Source organism: Misgurnus anguillicaudatus, chromosome 3 (genome assembly GCF_027580225.2).
Source record: "Misgurnus anguillicaudatus chromosome 3, ASM2758022v2, whole genome shotgun sequence".
Lineage (NCBI taxonomy): Eukaryota > Metazoa > Chordata > Actinopteri > Cypriniformes > Cobitidae > Misgurnus > Misgurnus anguillicaudatus.
Window position 1 is genome coordinate 47,563,617 of NC_073339.2, and position 21,877 is coordinate 47,585,493.

At 37.7% G+C, this 21,877-nt stretch overlaps 1 protein-coding gene and 1 long non-coding RNA gene across 4 annotated transcripts in view; one reads left to right on the plus strand and one right to left on the minus strand.

Annotated features, from left to right (window-relative positions):
- The window catches only part of LOC129445104 (uncharacterized), a 70,156-nt gene that overhangs the window by 35,053 nt on the left and 13,226 nt on the right, over positions 1-21,877 (plus strand). The window contains exons 3-5 of one of the 3 annotated variants that reach the window (XR_008644711.2): positions 471-581; positions 17,318-17,397; positions 17,590-20,056. This is a non-coding gene — a long non-coding RNA (uncharacterized lncRNA). Of the gene's footprint in view, positions 1-470; positions 1,097-17,317; positions 17,398-17,589; positions 20,057-21,877 lie in introns of those variants that run through there. The other 2 variants (XR_008644713.2, XR_008644712.2) reach the window with 2 other exon arrangements.
- LOC129445099 (sodium/potassium-transporting ATPase subunit alpha-1) lies at positions 1,243-9,510 on the minus strand. The gene is made up of 22 exons (XM_055206216.2): positions 9,349-9,510; positions 9,125-9,238; positions 8,962-9,021; positions 7,857-8,060; positions 7,612-7,725; positions 7,395-7,529; positions 7,195-7,312; positions 6,846-7,114; positions 6,446-6,754; positions 6,164-6,298; positions 5,881-6,073; positions 5,596-5,771; positions 5,161-5,297; positions 4,904-5,054; positions 4,649-4,817; positions 4,418-4,572; positions 3,159-3,282; positions 2,756-2,901; positions 2,542-2,672; positions 2,255-2,356; positions 2,081-2,172; positions 1,243-1,391 (listed from the first exon to the last, which is right to left on the minus strand). Exons 1-22 carry the CDS (start codon positions 9,358-9,360, stop codon positions 1,363-1,365), a joined length of 3,075 nt encoding a protein of 1,024 aa, XP_055062191.2. The 5' UTR covers positions 9,361-9,510; the 3' UTR covers positions 1,243-1,362.

Sequence of the window (21,877 nt, forward strand, 5' to 3'; positions counted from 1 at the left end):
CTTTGATCACGTTAAATAAATGCCCTTGACTTCTTTCTCCATATCAGATAGGCTAGTCTTCTTTGATCTAATCTTGGTTTGTGAATAAAAACGAAGCTGAAATTTAGCAGTTAACATTTATTTTAATACGAGTGTCTTTTTAAGAGCTCATTATACTGTATATTCTTGCGTAACCTGGTTAAAATGTGGCTATCAACATGTTCTTGTGAATCTTACTCGTGGAAAATGCAACAGTAAGCACGTTTATGATGTGTTAATCTGTCGAAAAAATCCTGACTAGCTCGGTTTATCATTGCCTCATTTGTAAGATCATTCATTTACTCGGCTGCATTCACTCATTCAAACACTCATTAAATGAATTTATATTGGTTAAACTCATTCATTGTACTAGCCTGCTTCTTGCCATATTTATCTCAACATAATTCTCTTGGGATCTCATTTCATGCTTATTATCTTTTTTTGTTTTTAAGGATTATCCTCATTAGATGGATTATGGCCATTAAGAAGAAATGTTGCACATGCTCGTGCTGAATTGACCGATACTGTTGAATCTGCGCCTGTATGGAGACTGCATCTTCAAAGTAGGCGAGCTAAAAATATCCTGAATTTTATTTACAAGCTGTAGGCTCGAGCCTATAAATGTGTTGTCATGGAAACTATCATGTCACCCCCTAATTTTAGACAAGAAGAATGCCACCTAGTGGGAAAAGGGAATGGTAACGCATGATATCTCAGTCTATTATCAGCTGTGCCTTTATCATGTTTATAGTTTCTATCTCTTTCTGCTGTATTGACATTTTTATTCTGAAACGGCAGTCAAACATATTTCAGATTCCTGCTAATGCTTTTTAAAAGCGACTGGTAATAAATTCAGCTTAACATTCTTCATTCATTCTTTCTACTTTAATGGAGATATGTTTAAACACTGTAGCATAGAAGTAAGATATTACTCATAAAACAAAATAATGCCATTTTGCTTCCCTGTGAGAGATGCGTTTTAAAGGTGTTACATTTTGTCTGTCGACAGTGCGGAAATACTTTGATACAAAAACATAATAAAACAAAGCTGAGCTATTAATAAGCCCTGTGGATTTCACACATATTAATTTTTGTCATGATCCCACTGCTTCTCTTGATAAATTGAGCTCATTATAATTGCAATAGAGGAAAGCTACATTCTTCTTACTTCTGAGACGATATTAGTTTCATACTGAATATTGGAAGTTAAAAAACAAATGCAAATTTTATCTGACTTGACTGGATATTTATTGGTTGAAAATGTGAATGTTCTGTGTCATTTGGAAGATATAACAATGAGTGAATGAATGCATATAAGTTTTGCAATAGAAGCTCCTCCTCTTCTCAGTAGTATGTTTCTTTTTCCATCCAGCCTGAAACAATAAAGCAGAAATTGTACAATTATTTCAACCATATAATCTCTTTCAAAGGAATGATGGACAACAAAGTACTTTTGTGAAAGTTATCGCTAGGCCTGTCACGATTATGAGATTTGGCTGAGGGTTAATTGCCTATTAAATTGTGATGATTATGCCAATTAATTGTCTGTTGTATTGCTTTGACATTTAATTCGCAAACCTTTTTTGTTTGTTCATTAAATAAATTTATTATTTCATTTTTTTATTAAATATCTTGCAAGGTTTACCTGCCATTAAATATTAATACACAACACATATTTAAAAGCAATTATTAAATGAATATATCTTTCAAAAACTGAAAATTCTTAATAAGAAGTAAACACAATAAAGTGTCTGAAAAATTAAGATTAGCATCCTTCATTTCCCTATATTTGGAATTGCTCATTTGCTAATGAAAGTTTTGCAGCATTTCTTTAAATCGTGTTATCTGACCCTGTCTCATTCATACAGGTGCAGCAGCTCCCCCTTGTGTTTTTTAGAGAGATGTGCAATCATTGCGGTGATCTGATATCATCGCGATGAGGTCAAACAATCACAATGAGATGATTATTTCACAATTGTGACAGCCCTAGTTACCACTATCCTAGATCCCATTTCTTGGGAAACAGATTTGTAAACTGTGTTGAGGTGAACTCTTTGGTTACCTCCTGGGCTCCGCCTAAGGATGTATCTTCTGACTTCATCATAGACAAAGATGAGCAGTGAATATGGGAAGGCACAGAACCACCAGCTTGGTCTACAAACCAAACAACAATTTTAAACAAGTCACATCTTCAGACAAACTTAAAAATGAGTATAAACAAGACACATCCACTTACTTGAGTGGATACATTCTCAAAGCCACATCCATGCCTGGGCAGTAAGACAGAAAAGCGGCCAGAGCTGTTTCCTCAAATAGTCCGAAGATGAGGATTTTGTTTCTGTGATACATAGATTTTTTAAGTTTTGGCTCTGGATAACAAATACGTGGTTCTTTGCAATAATGATCATGAAAATTATGCTCTTTTAAAATAATAAAAATCATCAGTTTTCTTGCGGTGGGCTTATAGACGTAAAATGAGCTGGACGTTGGGCAAAGCAGATATTTTATGGTTTGTTTGCATACCTCATTCCCTGCTGTACTATGGAATTTCTTCTGGTTTTACAGATGATCAGATCTGCCCATTGAACAATCACGATACTGGCGAAGAATGCCGTGTGACACGTGTACTCTACTACCTTTCTTCGCTCGTACGTCTACAAACACAAGAGCGACATTTTAACGTAGATATTTGAAATATTTCACAAGCTTCAGATTATAGCAGAGCTGTGAGACTCACCCACTGTTGGCCGTAACTATCCTCCAGATCATTGAGATATTTATCATCCCAGTTGACTCGAATTCCTATTAGATCAGATGGCAGGAATCCGTTCTCAGCGAGAATGACAAAGTAGGCAAAGAACCCTGCAACCGCTTGCATCATACCTAAAATTCAGTTTGATCAAATGAAAATGAAAACGTAGCAATGTCATAACAAATCATGAAATGATGTTTATTTAATAAATCAGTAACATATGTAATTATGGTAATTGATCAATAAATAAGTTCACTTCAATTTAGTAATTTGTAACTGTATACTTTAATGCTATATGTTAGATGACACAGTTCGAGCTAACAAAATGAATGGTTGGCATCAACACCAATAAACATCTTTGTAAATAAATAAATAAATCTCCTCATACCGATTTGACCGTACGCCATACTGATTAGCCTCTCATTCACCAGTTTATCTGTTTTAGCATTTCTGGGTTGTCTCTTCATAATGTCACTTTCAGCAGTTTCATAGGCCAATGAGATTGCAGGAACCTGTGGCGAGAATAGAAACATTTGAAAAAAAGCAATTACAGAGTTAGCCAGTATGTGTCAACTATTAAACATAATGCATAGAACTAGAAAACACAAATTTTAGACCAAAGGTTATTTAAAGTTAAATTTGATTTTTTTTTAATGCATTTGGCAGATGATTTATCCAAAGTGACTTACATTGTACATTAAATTGTATAACATTTTATCAGTATTATTTGTGTTCCCTGGGTTTGAACCCATGATGTTTTGCACTGCTAATGCAATGCTCTACCACTGAGCTATACAGGAGCAGTTTAACATTATGCAAGTCATCTTTAGGTTAGCTTTGTTAGCATTTAAGTTAGCAGTTTGGAATGTAAAAATGTATAAAATATTTTTTTGTCCGGCATGGTCTAAAAATCTTAAGATCTGAATCTGGATTCAGAACACAAAGAATGATGAGCAGAGTAGTGTTTTTAAACAAAATAGTTCAGAAGTATTTAATATCGCACACTTAAAATCGTTCAGTTTAAAGAGAGATATCATGAAAATCTGACTTTTTCCATGTTTAAGTGCTATAATTGAGTCAAGTGCTTCAATCAACCTAGAAAATGTGATAAAGAACAAACCAGTAACTTAGTTTTGGTAAACCATTCTCTGCAAGCATGTGAAAATATAGGTCGTGATGTCAAAAGGGGATCTTTTAATAATAATACCGCCTCTTAATCGGCACTATCCAACCACGACACTGCCATTAGTGCAGAAAGAGAGAGAGAGAGAGAGAGAGAGAGAGAGAGAGAGAGAGAGAGAGAGAGAGAGAGAGAGAGAGAGAGAGAGAGAGAGAGAGAGAGAGAGAGAGAGAGAGAGAGAGAGAGAGAGAGAGAGAGAGAGAGAGAGAAATAATTGACAGCACAATTGAGTTTCAGTTTTAACAAACCAACATTATGGCGACCAGTGTTTGCATAAGCTAAAACTTCACTTAGGCATTCTTGGGACACCAAAGACATCTTAAAAATGTCTTGTGAAATGTCCCCTTTAAAAATGTGATTTTCAGACCAATAGGGGGCACTGTTCACAGGTCAAGTCAAGCATCAGACTTCTGGGTTCGAGTTGTTACTAGGAAACAAATCTTAAATGGAGTGTTCTTTTTACCTACCATGTCAGTGCCCAGGTCAATACAGAGAATGGTGACTGTGCCCAAAGGTAGAGGAATATTAGCAATGATGAACAAAAGGAAGGGGGAAATCTCAGGGATGTTGCTGGTCAGGGTGTAGGCAATGGATTTCTTCAAGTTGTCAAAGATCAAACGGCCTTAGATTAAAGAAATACATGTCAAAGTAACCTTGATAATTCATCTGCTAGTCAAGCCTTCAGTAACATTTTGTACCTTCTTCTACTCCAGTGACGATTGAGGCAAAGTTGTCGTCCAGCAGAATCATGTCAGCGGCCTGTTTGGATACATCAGATCCAGCAATACCCATAGCCACACCAATATCAGCCTTCTTCAGAGCAGGAGAGTCATTCACACCATCACCTGTTACAGCTACAATGGCACCCTGATAAAGACACAAAAACACTTAACATGTTATACTGACCTGGATAAAGTCCTCTAGTATGAGCAATAATAACCATCTGATGGTACCTGACGCTGACAACCTTCCACTATGATCAGTTTTTGTTGTGGAGAAGTTCTGGCAAACACGATTTCTGTGTGGTGTTTGAGGATATCATCTAGTTCTTCTTCACTCATATTCTTTAGTTCTCCTCCATGGACCACACAGGCCTTAGCATCTCTGAAGGTACACTTTGTATTAGCAGACATCCGAAGCAAATTCAGTATTTGTTTCAGAAAGTAAACAATAACAGCTTTGTTGTAACTGGTTGATAATACCAGTTTACCTTGGGTTAACGTCTGCTACAGGGATGTTTAAACGAGCTGCAATATCTTCCACAGTCTCATTGCCTTCAGAGATGATGCCGACACCCTTCGCAATAGCTTTAGCTGTAATCGGATGATCACCTGTAACCATGATAACCTGCAAAAAGAGATTCTGAATTATTATTTGATCAACTGAATTTGAAAGCAACGAATGTGAAGGAAATTGAATATGTTGCAACAAAGCTGCAACATATTCAACCAGCGGATCTTGAATCAAGGATAACGTCTTGATTCAATACCCTCGGCAATAGCCTTAGCTGTAATTAGATGGTCACAAGAAACCATGCTAGCCTGTGATGGAAGACATAAAGGCTTAATCATCTGATTAATTTAAATACATTTGCTAAAATGTAATATATTTTAGCAATGGATTTTGAATCAAGGTGAAACAACACCTTGATTCCAGCACTCCTGCACTTGCCCACAGCATCTGGTACAGCGGCACGAGGAGGGTCGATCATGGATATGAGACCAACAAAACACAGATTCTCAGTTGGGAAGTTCACTTCATCAGTATCAAATGCGAACCCTTCAGGAAACTGGTCATCAGACAGGTTAAAATGGCAGAAACCTGTGAGAGAAAGAACCCAGAATTACTCATGTGTGTTACAGCAAACTACAAGCAGGTTCTTCTGTTTTCAATGGATTGTTATTAGATAAAGTTCTTTAAATGGATTTACCCAACACTCTTTCTCCAAGACCACCGAGTTCAACATAAGCATTTTGGAATGAATCTTTCAGATCATGGTCTAAAGGTTGCTCTTTTCCTTGAATCAGAATAGTGGAGCATCGATCCAAGATTCTCTCAGGAGCTCCTTTCATCACCAGCAGGTGCTTAGACTCTGAGGAATTGGGATTCTTGTGGATTGAGAGCTGAAGCAAAGCAGATTAGATATCGTTAGCAAGACCAGTCAAATCTGTACAATCTGATCTCCAGAGATTACCTCAGCATATACAAAATACCTGATATTTGTTGGTGGAGTTGAAAGGGATCTCAGCAACCTTTGTGTACTTGTCTCTCATTTCAGTGATTGAACCACAGCAAAGCTCAATACACTTCAGCAGAGCAGACTCTGATGCATCACCAGCTGTTTCTCGCTGGAAAGGATTGATTGAGTTTCACTTGTAACAACATTTTACTAATGAAGACACAAATTGTGATGTAACCCAAAAAGTGTATATAAATCACTCAGATACTTTTCTAAGTTTCTTAAGATCAAGTATTAACCACTGATTTGTGCTTACCTTAAGAATTGGCAGATGGCTCTGATCACCAAGGAAGACAGCGCGGTTGCACAAGCCAGCAATGCGTGCAAGAGCCGCCCATGTAGGAGAGCTTCTGTCAAATGAGGCTCCACTTTGGTTCTCTGTTGTGTCCGCTTCGTGAATCTGGTTGTCAAACCACATGTGAGCCACAGTCATTCTGTTCTGGGTTAAAGTTCCAGTCTTGTCAGAGCAAATGGTGGAGGTTGAGCCGAGAGTCTCTACAGCTTCAAGATTCTTCACCAGACAATTCTTCTTTGCCATACGTTTGGCAGTCAGTGTCAGACACACCTACATGAGTAAATGCAAGTAAAGTAATCTCAGGCATAATAGCAATACATGTTTGGAAACAGAAATATGCCATTGTACAATGTGGACTTACGGTTACAGTGGCAAGGAGACCCTCTGGTACATTAGCGACAATGATGCCAATAAGGAAAATAACGGCTTCTAACCACCCATATCCAAGAATAAGGGAGAGGATGAAGAAGGTCACACCCAGGAACACTGCTACACCAGTGATGATGTGAATGAAGTGTTCAATCTCTTTAGCAATTGGTGTCTGTCCACCTTCCAGGCTGGAGGCAAGTGTGGCAATACGACCCATAACAGTGCGGTCACCAGTGTTGATGACGATACCTCTTGCAGTACCTAGTAAATAAGGTCAAACTTGAAACTATATATTTTTTTCACTTGGATATTTTATCCAACATACTTGAGATGATTTGTACCTTCAACACAGTTGGTAGAGAAGAACGCAATGTTTCTTGTCTCCAGAGGGTTTTCATTGGAGAAGTCAGGGGATCGAGTCTGAGGCTCAGATTCACCAGTTAGGGAGGAGTTGTCCACCTTGAAAAAAGGTTGGAAAGCCATTTACTGGAGGGTTTAACAAGAAGATTTTTGTTATACTGATATATGTCTTATTTCTTACCTTGCACCCATGTGCAGAGATGATACGAAGATCAGCTGGGATTCTGTCCCCACCTTTGACCTCCACCAGATCACCAGCGACTACTTCCTCTGCATTGATGCTCTTCTTTTCTCCATCACGCACAACCAGGGCTTGCTGCATGATCAGAATAAATTACAGTGAACGTTCTTGGTTTTGTGTGCTACATTTTCCAAAGAATTATTGTATATTTCTGGACCTGAGGGACAAGGTTCTTGAAAGATTCCATGATCTTAGAGCTCTTGGCCTCTTGATAGTACGAGAAGCATCCTGTGATTATGACAACACCAGCCAGCACAATTCCCAAATAAAGCTACAAAAATTAAATAAGTAGTTAATGGATGGGGGGTTGCATAGGTGTTTGTCTAATTATGACACTAAAAAACATATGAATATATGTCAATTACGTAATTTGCGCCAAAATAAATCAGTGTTTGCTCTTACATTGTCATTTGCTGGTTCGTCTTCTGAGGCAGCCTGAATTCCATATGCCAGGAAACAAAGAATTGCACCAATCCACAGCAGCGTTGAGAACCCACCAAAGAGCTGTTTGCAGAACTTCACCCATTCTGGAGTTGTAGGAGGTGGGGTAAGAGCATTGGGACCATCACGAGCTAAGATCTCCTTTACACGGGTAGAGGACAAGCCCTGCCAGGAATAAGCAACAAACGGTAAACTACAGTGACTATGGTCCCTACTGAAAAATCCAGCTAAGACCAGAATAAGCTGGTGAGCTGGTTTTAGCTGGTCTCCCAGCTTGGTTTTATCTGGTAATGCTGATGTAGCAAGCTGGTCTAGCTGTGTTTTGGTCACTTTTTAAGCTGGACTTAGCTGGTCTGGCTGAAACACCAGCTGACACACCAGCTTTGCCAGGTCATAATACCTGGTCCAGGTAGGGGAGGGGTTAGTGGCAGTGACACGCACCCCTGCATCCAGGAGCACTGTACAAGCCAAGTGGCTCTACTAGGTGTTGGCACACTTTCCTTGCCTGCCATCCTTCCCGGACCTACAACTACACCAGTGTGCAAGAGACGGGTGTGCTGAAGAAAGCACTGTTGTGCATATAATGGCAATAGTAGCAAGATTAGATTCAATTGAGCATAATTATATGTGGCAATCGTGCCCTTCCTCTCTATTGCTGATTTGGGCCTGGCTTAAGGTAGGAAATAGAAGGGGTGGGGAATTTCTTGCTCAATGCCCCTCTGTAAAACAAGGCTGTATACAGAAGACTATAAAAAGATATAATAATGGTATGCACAGATAGATACGTTTCAGATCCATACACTGTTTTACCTTAAACATACCTGCTAGGAACCGGTAAGCTTATAAATGCAGCCTTTGTTTATATAATTGTTGAAGGTGCCAATTAGACATGAAAGACGTCTTGAGCTTAATGTTACTTTACAATGTTTTGTAATCAGGTTACAAGTCTTTCTAAGTAATAAAGGTATACAATCCTCCAAGAATCGTATGACTTGCATTAAACTTCACAAGTTAAAATTTGTAAGGATGCACATTAACCATTTGTGAACCCTGAAGCTCTACTCACCCTGTTTAGGTCGGTACCATATTTCCGATGAAGTTCATCAAGAGTTAATTTGTGATCGTCCTGCAGAAAATGCGAAACCAAACTCATTATTACTGAACGATCACGTATAACTTTGTAGTCATTTTATTGCTATTTGTAATTTATCTCTATCCAAGTTTCGCACCAGATCCACTTCTTTTTTTAAATCATCCATGTCCTTCTGCTTTCTTTTCCCCTTTTTTGGCATTTTGGCTCCATCCTCTGAAGTTGCCGCCAATTTGTACTTATCGCTCCCCGTCTATTGAAAATTAAATGTAAAATAACAATAAAAAACATATACAACAGACACATATCACCTTAACAAAACAAAACAAATTTATAAGCAAAATGTATTAAAGAAAAACTCACGCCAAGTCCCATTTTTGTTAGTGACTCCAACCCAAAATGTGGAGTTTTTGGATGTGCTTGAATCTGTTACTCTCTCTGTGAGCCTCTTTGAAAGACAAAAGTCCTTGTGTGTTTTATCCAGGTTCACAAAATTTATACCCTGCCAACTCACCTGTTTTTCAAGGAGGGGTTTTAAGAAAAAATGGGTGGAGTTTGGCTGATGTCAACTTGCAAAGTATTTAACCTTCATCCAAGCATGTAGGTCATTCAACTATTAGCTAAAGAACTGTCTCTCTTAAATATACGTTGCCTCATTATTAGACCTATACACGATAGCATGCTACAAGCCAATTTCTTGCAATTTCTTCCAGTTTTGGTCTATGCAGTATATACTGTATAAAATATAATACTATTTGATGCTAACCTGATCAGACATCGTACAAAAGCGTATTGTTATCAAATTGTTGATATACAGACTACTGTGTGACCATCAGCAAATATTATCTGGTCAAGTTGCGGCATTGTTATTCTGCTTCTCGTTGTGCATAACGAACTGTCTTCATCTGTATTTATAGTCTATAGTCTATATTTACAGTTATTACTAATCTCTATTATCCCATAACTGCATGTTTCCATCACTGTCATGTGTCAATAATATGACACTGTTCTGCCCACTAAAAACCAATGCAGCGTTTCTTTGTGTTTTTGTCTAATTTTCCAGTGAGTCTTGTTTTCTTTTCTTTGCATATACTAAGACACCACCTTATTTTTATGACTTTGGCCACTTCTTGAATTCAAAGGTAAGTAATGGATGACTATGTAAATTGTATTCTTCCTCATTCATCAGTCACCAAGTAATAAATCTGACAGATTATACCAGGACTGTGTTTTGTAAACGTTATGCGATCTTTTGCCGGTCAACAGTGGATTAAGGTTCTTCACAAAGGTTTCACAGCAGCATAACATCACTATGCAAATATACGTCCATAAATCTATGAATATAGCCCAATGCTTTTTTTTCAGAGTTTGCATTCAGTTGTTTGGTAAATGAAGTGCAGTTGATGTGCTTGTACATATCGGCGTGCTTCTTAAAGACGTAGATTCAAGGTGATTTCAGGGTTAGGTGTGAATGTCAACGGAGAACATCAGTCTTTGCTACAGATTCAACCAGCAATCAGTGCGTTAGTTTTCAAGGTTACATTTTAGTATTGGTTTTCCTCATAAAGTCTGACACTCATTAACTGGATCATAAAATAAAGCTTGGAGCAGTAACCTAACCTCTTTCATATATTCAGTCACTTCAATCTGTCCTTGTGTTACCCAGAATTCAGCTGAATAAGAAGTTTGGTCTTTTTAGTGACCTTTCCTTTAACTGTTACAGAAACGTCTTGAATGAAGATCAAAACTAAGTAACAGGTAAAAGTGTACCCATTGAAATCCATCATTTAGCTAACCGTTTCTTCAACCTGTAATCTGTCTGTCTGATACAGGGATCATTGTGAAGACAAATGGATGTTGTGTTGATGTCTGTGTTTGCTATGAGACTATCATTCAGTGAAGGAGGGGTGTAGGGCTCGTACTGTATCTCTCTGTAAAGACGTGACCAGAAATAACAACCCAGAGGAAAATCCAATGGCATTTTCCCACTAAATGTCGGGCTTGTATGGAAAAACATAATGAGAAAATACATTTACTGTAAACAGCATGGTAAAAACATCCAAACTAAAAATATATTTAGTTTAAATATTGACAAATTTATTTTAAATACATATCTTTGTTTAGAAGCGATAGTTAATACTGCCTCTTCTTTTTCTTTCTTCATGTCTGTCTTCTCTCGAGTGATGTCAGTGTAAAGTTTACTCATCGATGTACAATAAGAAGTGTGGAGCGTCTGCAGTCGTGAGGGAAATGTCAACCACAAACACTGAGACAGAGAGAGAGACGGCAGAATAAACATGACAGCTGTGAAAAAAGGCAGCGTCTGTCTCACGTGATTCACGTCTGTGAGAGAAGCAATGAGAAACTTAATGTACAACGACCGTGGCTTTTATGGTGTTCTCATAGTTCAGAAAATAATTTAAAGCAACAGTTCACCCAGATATGAAACTCGCTCTTATGTCATTTTAAAGGATGGTATTTCATGCGTTCTGATTTATTAACACGTTTAAGAGTTGGATTTCTCATGCTCAACATTGGCAAACGTTTTAAAAAGCAGTTGGACGTGCAGAGTAGCCAAACACACCCCTCCTCTTTCCTACAAGTTTTGGAATTTTTTCCGACTTCTGAATCTGTTGCGTAACAGAGCCCGTGTGTCAATGGCCCTGTCCCAAATGGCACACTTCGGACTTGTGGACCTCCTCAAAGTCCACACTTTGTTGACATCATGTAGTGCAGACCTTAGGGAACCTTGACGCGAGTCCGGAGTCGTATTTTGGGACAGACTTGTGCGTCACATCGGAAATAGAAAGAGAAGTTGCCCATCAGTGTGAACTCCTTACATCCATCGTCTGATATGTCTGATTGCTCTTTCGCAACGACTTCGGTTTTGCTAAAGTGCGCGAAGCCTGCTGCAAGGCGGGCTTCTCTGAAGACCCTATCAAGGGTGCAAAGGAGGTGCTGATGAGCACACTTTGGAGCGTATAAATGACGAATGGGACACCCTACGGACTTGTAGACTAAGCGAGCATGCTTAATTTAAGGCCACAAGACTAAATGTCCACATGAAGTGCGCCATTTGGGACAGGGCCTTTGTGTAACACTGGATTTCGTTGAAATGGGGCGGTCCCAACCGTGTCATGACTCGCAGGCGTTAAGTAAAACTGCATCAAATGTCTGTGTTTTCTTTGCAATCGCTGTGTAAGTGCATATAATGTTAACGACACAAATGTAGTGAATCATAAGTTATCCAGAGATAGTGGGATAATGTTTTGTGTGTGTTGCTTGCTCGTGACTTGCTCCTTGCACGGAACGCCTCAAGGGGGTCGTGTTTTTCCGGGAATGATCGGTACAGCTGATCTGTCTTTTATAAATCTGATCAAACTAAACACTCTTTGGAGATATGAAGGATGTAATATTACTCTATGGGTACTCAAGATTAACATGAGATAAGCAGAAATAGAGACTTGCTAAAACATTCTAATGCTGTGTACACACCAAACGCATAACATCGCGTTCCTCGCTTTAATTTACTTGCGGGATTTAACTATGTGTCATACAAATTTTTTGGTTGAGGTCAATATTTTCAACTTGCACAAAGACGCGTTTGAAGCGAATAGCGCCTTTTTTATGCTGCAAACGCACAGACAAATTTGTGTCATTTGCATCGCCCCCGGCAAGTTTGCGTCTATTCTCGTCTTTTCATTGACTTGTGTATGTAATCTACTCGCGCAAATTGTTGAATTCGCATTTGGTATGTATACCCCATAAGACTGGACACAACACACTTAAGGATTGTTTCCTGTGACTGAAGCAGATTTTAATCTTTGACAGTCAGAAAGGGGCACAAACTTATAGGAATATTTTATAATAATTTACTTACCCCCCATGTCATCCAAGATGTTTGTGTCTTTCTTTATTTGGTCGAAAATAAATGAATTCCAGGATTTTTCTTCATATAGTGACTTTATTGGACCTCAACAGTTTACAGTTTCAGTGCAGCTTCAAGGGGCTCTAAACGATCCCAACCGAAGCATAAGGGTCTTATCTAGAAAAACAATCGTCATTTTTGACAAAAAATAAATAAATAATATGTACTTTTTTAACCACAACTTCTCGTCTTGCACTAGCTCGGGAGAGCACGACCTTAAATATGCCGTAATCATGTCGAAAGGTCATGCGTTACATACAGTATGTGAAACGCACACTTGCGGACCATTTTAAACAATTAACCTACACAAAAACATTAATTAGTATTGAACAAACAATAACATTAGAACGGTCCTCTTTCTACACACTTGTAAACGCTGGAGCGGTATTTTCCCATATGTTATGCGTGACCTTTTGACGTTATTACGTAATACGTAAGGTCATGCTGGCGCGTCACACGGCTAATCCAAGACGAGAAGCTGTGGTTTAAAATTAAATGAGTCTTTGAAGCTGCATTGAAACTGCAGTTTTAAACTTCATTGAAACTGTTGAGGTCCACTAAATGGCACCAAAATTTTGGCCATTTCTCTGCTTGTTTCTGTCTGCGTGCCCTTTCCAGTGCAACAATGACATCATTGATCACCCGTGCCAGTCGCAAATATTAAACACGCAAATCCTTAGGTGTGTCCGCCGCTTCACTTCATCTATATTTACAGTTTTTACTCATCTCTATTTTCACATAACTACATGTTTCCATCACTGTCTTATGTCAATAATGCAACACTGTCCTGCCCACTAAAAATAGGAAAAAGTGATGATACAGCATCTCTACACTGCATAAAAAATATATCTGACTATTTTGTACAAATCAAGTGTGTTCATGCTTGTATGTTTATACTTAATTTATCTTTCCCAACTACTAGATCTTTTTACTTGTTTTTAGCATAAATTCACCTGATTTTCATGCTTTTTACAGAGAACAAGAGACAATTCATTTGACCTATCTCGAGTTAAGATTTTTTAAATATTTATTTCAAGACATTCAAGAAATACATTTCTCCTGTAGTATGTTAAAAAGCTTTATGCTGGCCAGCATTACATAAGTCATGACAGTAAATTATGACATTTCTGGTTGTACTATCCTTTATAAGAAGCTGGTTTTTAAGCCACCTGTAATCATTTTCCCCTCACACTGTGTGTCTCTGCTGGGAATTGTTAAGGAACAGAGACCTCCAGGGATCCCAAAACCCTCACGCTGTGATGGAGCCTCCAGAGAACCAAATCAGTCCAGCGTCTCGCTCACATAAGGGCTATTGTGTGTGTGTGAGACTCACTGCATGTGAGAGATCATTGTTCTCTATCAGTGTGTGTGTGTGTGTGTGTGTGTCTGTGTGTGTGTGTAGCTTTACCTAACAGAGCCACTGTTCAGAGATTTTTGTCTCTAGGGTTCAGGTTACGAGACGTCAACCCCCCGCCCATTTTGTCCCTGAACAGAATTTTCCACTCGTGTTTTCCAGGGAAGACACCTACATTCATCCGTTGTGTTCCTCAGCTCTCATCGACCCATACAGACATCTATAACAAAAAATAGTTTTAATTTCAAAATAACTAATTTTGAGACGTTGCGTTCCACACACAGTAACATAATCATCAAAGACTTTAAAGCGCATCTATTTCATTGCTAAAAAACGTTATTTTGTGTATTTGGTATAATACATACATTTTTTTAGCTCCAGATTTCCCTGTCTTCCTGAAACGCACTGATTTTGTACAAAACTGATCAATTTGAAAAGCTCTGTGTCCCTGATTGGCCAGCTAATCTGTACGTTGTGATTGGCCTGAATACCTCTGACGTCAGCCGGAAATGTGACGCTCTTTACCATGTTTGAAAGATTCTATCACAATGCAATGCTGACTGGAGTTAACTTATAGGCTGTGAGTCAAAGCGGGAGGAATTATGATAATAATAGTGTAAGAAATAGTTTAATATATGCTAAATAACTTCAAGTTTAAAATAAAATTGTAGGAAAAACTTTTTATTTTATTTAAATACATACATTTTTTATTTACATACATTTTTTTCATTTCTATGAAAATGTATTTTTTGTAGCACATAAATTTAGAGTATATTATTTAGTAAAAAATAAAAGTAGTAATGAAAATAATATATAACATTTATTTGAGAACAGTTTTACCATAGTTTTTACATAATAAAAATAAAAAACACTCATTAGATCAGTTTTAAAGAAAACTGTGTGTACATTTATATACTTGGCAGACACTTTTATCCAAATTGACTAAAAGTAAGTCAAAAAGTATTAAGGAAAAGTCAAAAAGTAGGTTTAAAGGTTTGAAAATACAATTAGCATATTTTTCAGAGATGCAAAGTAGCTTTGGGGTCATTTTGATACAAGTATCTTTTACGTAGGGAATGGTTGACGACGCGCCATTGAATTATGAGAAAATAATGCACACACAAGGTGCTAATGCGGCACGACGCGAAGCGGAGGTGTGCATTATTTTCAAATAATTCAAGGGACCGGAGTCAATTATTCCTCTTATACCACGGTTACCACAAATATTGCTCTGGTGCCTATTTTTAAGACATTTGACAAGTTAGGTGTGCGGTTATCAAAAATAATGCATACCCACGGAACATTTCTTAACCAATCAGAATACATCATTCAACAGATCCATGGTATAAAATGTTTTACGTTATCAATTTTCTTTGGGGGAGCCATGAAGGGATGCAGCGTACGCAAGGGGGTCCACACACTGAAAAAGTTTGAAAACCACTGATTTAAAGGACCAGAGTCAATTATTCCACTTATACCACGTTTACCACAGACATTGCTCTGGTAGTTATTTTTAGACATTTCACAGGTTAAGCCAGGCATATACTGTGCGAATTCAGCAAAGTCGTGGTCAAACGGCAACTCACATTGTACGAGTAAATCGAATGCAAAGTAAAGCCCAAGCTTGCGAACTGTGCTCACACTATACGGTTAGATGCCTGCGACTTGAATGCTCACCCTGCACATCTGAAATAAACACGCAAGACACTCGAACCCAGGTGCGTGGCTGTGCCTGTTTAAAAAAACAGGGGCAAAGTGTGTTATATATGTGTGTAATATTTACACATGTGTAGGCAGTTTGTATGTGTTTACCAGAAATTATCCTTAAATAATCCTTGACTGCATAAAAGCAAAGTATGTGTCGATATACACAGTGGATGCACAGCATCAAAGACAGAAAAGAAGAAAAGCGAGCAAGCGCGCAGGTGCGGTGAGAGCAGAAACAGTTTAGGTCAATCGGTTCACTCGAACTGATTTTGCCAAGTGGTTGATGTCCTCAGGGCAACATATTGTGTTGACCCAAGGACAACATTTTTCTAAATAAAACCTAAACCTACCCCAAACCCCAACCCTAACCATAACCATAACCAAACCCTAAAATCAGAGGAACATGATAAGAAAAAAACAATGGCCTAGAAACAGCTAATCTTGGTTGTAAGCTTAAACTTAAAACAAACTATAATCTTATTTCTGAAATCTGATTGGCTGATTGAAATGTTGTTCCAGGGTCAACATAATGTTGCCCTGAGGACATCAACCACTTGGCAAAATCAGGAGAGCCTGAGCCTGACTTTAAGTTGCTTGGCATAAAAGCGTCTGCCGAATACTGAAGATTAATGTAAATGTAAGATTTCTTTCAGTAATTAAGTTTAAATGTTTGAAGTCAACCTGGCCTTTGATCCTAAGCTGTGATCAGTTGTGCCCTTATGTTGTCTTTGCTTTCCTATAAACAGCCAGAAAGCTGGACAGTGAAAGTAAAGATTCAGTGAGACATAAAAGGCATGACGTTGACACAACAAACACAGTATTTCACATAGCCATGAACACCTCACTGAAGCCACTGTATTTCTGCCAATTTATTTGTTCAAAATCATGTAGTTCTGTTAATACTTAGTTCTTATATGTTTAAGCACTAAAACAGGGGTCGATCAGTGGGATACCCTTACGAAAATTAACCATGATTTTACAACAGTTAAAACAAAAACATGGTTACTGTAGTAAAAAGATGGTAACCACAAAACAACCGTGGTTTTCAAAAACCAGTGTTAAACCATGTTAGTAAAACCATGGTTTTGCTCATAGTAATCAATACACCAAAAAAAAAAAAACATGGTTACTAACTACACTTTTACCACAATAAAACCATGGTTAATTTTTGTAAGGGAAATGTGGGTCGCACAACGTCCATACGCAAGTAATGCCATAAGTTATTTTGATATAGCAATTAAACATGCATTTCATTTATAAAATGACAAGGAAGATAAAAACTACTAAAATGTGTTTTTCTCATATTTACATTTAAAAATATGTTTTGTTGGGTCCCTGTATAGATTATACATATCTAAGTGGGTCACATAAAGAAAAGTTTGGAAAGCTCTGGACTAAAACATGACTGATATCGCTCCTGCAGGTAATGAAAGATGCACAGTGGTGCCAACCACATCTGGCCATTACTGTAAAATATTTAGCCAAGACTACAAAACATAATCGTATTAATACTTTTTATAAGAGTTGTGTGTTTGTGAAGATCAAAACCCATAAAATGTCCATGAAACACATTAAATAGACATGGCTAACAAACAAGTCCATGAAATCTTTCCAGGTTTCTGCACATCAGCGTCTCCTGCATGGAAACTCACACAAAGAGTCCAATATCTGCTGTACAAATTAGAAATCACCAAAACTACATCCCTGATCCAGTCTTAAGGCCAAGACAATTTCAGACACGAATGGAAAATATTTTAGCCAAAGGATTATGACGTGTCGGTGGAAAAACAATGGCATGTCAAGCAGGAGAACAGAGCTTCTGGCCAGCTGTCAGCTTAAATAATGTGAGGTCATCCAAGAATAAAACAAGATCATGCCTACAACAATCCCAGTGTATATACTTGAGAGCACGTTATCTTCACAAATTCTTAATATATCCAACAGCCCAGCTAATTCTTGATGGCTTTTCAGATGCATCAAACTAAATTGAAGCTCAAATAAGAAAAAAACATCATGGTGCTTCAGTTCTGATAAGACAACAAATGATACAGACAAGTTAGCAGTTATATGTTATTACGCTTTTTGATGTCTGTCTTTAAACTTTAGCTAACGTTTGTGCTGCGCTTAATCTGCTGTTTTTCTCAAACCTTCAACAGTTTTGCCCTCAGGACATTTGTGCTTTCCTAAAAACAGCACGGGAGGGCTGGGAAACACAAATGTTTAAACACAAAACAGAGTGAAAGTAAAGATTAGTGCAGGTCACACAGCATCACAACAGACACAACAAACAGTTTACATGAAAATTACTCTGTGTGAAATAAAACCTCAGTTCTTCATGTGGGCTCAGGGTTCACTGTCAATATGATATACATTCATTTCAGCCCTATCACTGCTATAAGATCATAGTACTATAAAATATTACCTACGTGATCTCATGAGAATACATGTTGTATTTGTGGTTGTAGTACCACAAGCACATTTATTTACATTTTCCAGATTTGTAAGTTTTCATAAATATTAAAATCGCAGGCATTGGCATTTCTAATTCATATTAATGACATGTTTTCAGTCGTATTTTCTGACTTATTTATTTAAGACAGTTCATAACTTTCACAGAATTACAAACAAGACTACACTTTAAAACTTTAAAATGAATACCATCTCTGTAATCATTGAACCATTCTGTAATATTTAGTTTGTTTGTGTGACACACAGGGCTGTCACAATGAGTAAATAATCGTCTCATCGCAATAGTTTGAACTCATCGCAGTGATTTCAGATCACCGCAATGATTGCATAGCTCTTTAAAAAACACAAGGGGGAGCTGCAGCGCCTGCATAAACGAGACCAAATCAGATGGCGCTCCTTAACTGACCATGTAATGCGAAAGCTTAAGCCATTCAATACAGTAGAAAAAACAGCATTTAAAGAAATGCTGCAAAACTTTGATAAGCAATATGAACTGCAGAGGTAAAACATACATTTACAAAACAGCAATTCCAAATTTAGGGAAGCCACTACAGACATTTGGTCCCGTACTAATATGACCTTAGTAAAATTGGCCTCTGTTTGGGGCCTATTTTGATTGCATTTTTATCTTCAGTTATTTTTTAGACACTTTATTGTGTTTATTTCTTTTGAAGAATTTTCAGTTTTTTAAAGATATATTCATTAAATAATTACTTTTAAATGTGTTTTAGGTGTATTAATATATACTGCCAGGAATGCAAAAGATTTAATTTAAATAATCACAACAATGTGTGAAAATTATTTAATGAACAAACAAAAAAATGTATAAGAATTAAATGTCAAACAATAAAACAGACAATTAATCGCCATAACGTCACAATTTAACCGTCAGACAAATTTTATAAACGTGACAGCCTTAGTGACACACAAAAGGCGTTTTCTCCTATGCAACAATAATTTCACCAAAACACACAACATAAGATCACAAAAGATTTTACTTTTATTCATTTGCTGTAATCCACATTTTTAAAATTCATATGAACAGATCCAAATTCAACCCTTTATCCAGCAAACTTGAGCCCAGTTCTCATAAGTGACCTTAAACGACAAATCTTGCGTTCGTTATTAATTCAATTTTAAATATTGCTCCTCAAGAAGCTTTAAGACAGTGATATCAAACTCTCATTGGCTCTTGCATGTTACGTCACACATTTGCAACATTGCCGTCTTTCAGTCGATGCCTCTTGACAGAAGCTGGATTAACGTTCTGGTGGATTAATAACTTTAATATTTGTCTGTACTTCATAAACTCCAGAGAGGACCGCACCTGCCGCACATCTTTATTTGAACTACTTTTAGTACAGCTTTTGAAATTTCGCAGTAAATAAGTTATCGTGATTACACTTCTGTCTGTTATGCTTTTTATTTTTTAACAGTACACGATTTTAATAATCTGTTTTGGGTAGGTTTAAAGGAACCTTGTTTCTCCTATATTGGAAATGAGATTAAATGGAGAGCAAATAGTCTCATAAATCATACAAGAGATCAAAAGAATAATGGGTAAGTCATTTAATAGTCAAACATTTCTCATCTCATGAATCAAGGTTCATACTCTTGTATGTATGTCTCTCACACAGTTTTAAGAGAGGCATTGGAGACAAAAACAACACTGGCTGTTCTGTTAATATGCCATATCGTTTAACCCATGGGTCAAATATGGACTAACCTAACAGCTTGGTTTAACCAAAGATATTGGATATAACAAGATTAAGCACTGTTATAAGAGGAAAATGCAGTACTTAATTTGGCTGCACTTGCGACATAAGTCCCGCCTTCCAGTTTAAAAGAACCAATCATCAATCGATTGTGGGAGGAGCTCTGTACAGAGACAGAGGTGCACATGGTCAGTGCCTGAAACAACCTGTAAGAAGGTGTTGGTCAGAAATATGTTGTTCAATTCTTTCCCTATTCAAGTAAATAGGACTTTAGTCTTTCAAGACTGAAATAACTTCCTGGAGGCATCACAAATATGGCCGCCTAGTGGTGTGACTTTTCTAAACGGACTTTGGTTTAAATAAACCTTAGCTGGATGGTTGAGTCAAATATGGACATTTGGGTTTGTTAATATATACCTAACCATTGGTTAAAACAATCCAGCATCTCTTACAGTGAGACCATAGGCAGGTCTCCTAAAATAACTGGACAAGGCATTCCTGCCTTACAAACTATTCATTTTTGAACAAAAATAGACCTGGCATCCACGAGACGTGACATAAAGGTTATCCACCATTCCAAGTGTTTCAAGGAAATATATGTGTGTTTTCTTGCTCTCTTCTAATGCCAAACCACATGCTCAACACTACAGAAACAAAGCAAGTTAAATCAAGTGATTATACAAAAGCACTGGACACAGGACTTTGTGTAATAGTTACTGGAATCGGCATGAGGTGGGTTGGGATTTTTACCCTCAGGCTCGAAGTTACTGAATGACCTGCTGGGAAAAACACTGAATGTGTGTGCGCGCGTATCACTGACTGTGAGTGCCCACACGTTTATGACATCACATGAGCTTCAAACATGCTGAGACAAAGCAAAGTCAATTTACTTGTAGTGAACAAATAAACCGGCACAAACTAAGACGTCTGAACTTAAACAAAAGATCAAACGTGTGAAGACTTGACATCTGAAAGTAGTATTATAATAGATGTTTCTTCTGAGAGAAAACGCCCAAACACGAAGTTTGTTCAATCAAAAGTCAGAGATCCCAAAATGAACTTGAACATAAATCACATTAATGCTATTCACATTATTTACTTATCACATACAGTACATCAACAATTGCCTCATTTGTATCTTGTGAGCAGTTTTAGGAGAAACATCTGAGAGTGAATCGATGCTGGGCGATTCCACAGTTTCAATCCTCAAGGGGTTGTCAGGATCCTGCCTAGGAGTCTTGTTTTCTATTTATATCTAGTCATGATGGCAGGGCTCTGGCAGTCCCATGCTCTGTGGAGGTTCATGGCCTTGATTATTGGGTCATGTGCCTCCTGTGTCTTGTCTTTTGTTCCCCCCTCGTTCTCCTGCTTTTATTAATCATTAGCTCATTTCCATCACTTGTTCCCTCCTTGTTATTCCGCGCAGTCGACCCGTCCCGCGCAGCCTGCGCAGCCGACCCGTCACGGGCAACCCGCGTCTTTTTGTCTAACTCAATTCAATTCAATTTTATTATATAGCGCTTTTCACAATTGGTAATTGTTTCAAAGCAGCTTTACATTAATAGAAGCAGGGAAAAACAGATAGCATAACATAATACAGATAGCATAAGCAGCAGAATTTGCTGTGGCTATGAATCAACATTATAAGCGAGCGTATTAGTAATGTAACGTATAAAAGAGGGTGCAAAGTAAAGCCAAAGAAGGCTGACTCCCCAGGTT

Excerpts from the sequence above, each read along its gene's own strand:
- LOC129445099 (XM_055206216.2), bottom strand. Across the intron at positions 6,755-6,845 it reads GTCTCCTTGCCACTGTAACC|GTGTGTCTGACACTGACTGC; the intron begins GTAAGTCCACAT and ends TTACTCATGTAG. Across the intron at positions 5,298-5,595 it reads GCAGGAGTGCTGGAATCAAG|GTTATCATGGTTACAGGTGA; the intron begins GTGTTGTTTCAC and ends CTCTTTTTGCAG.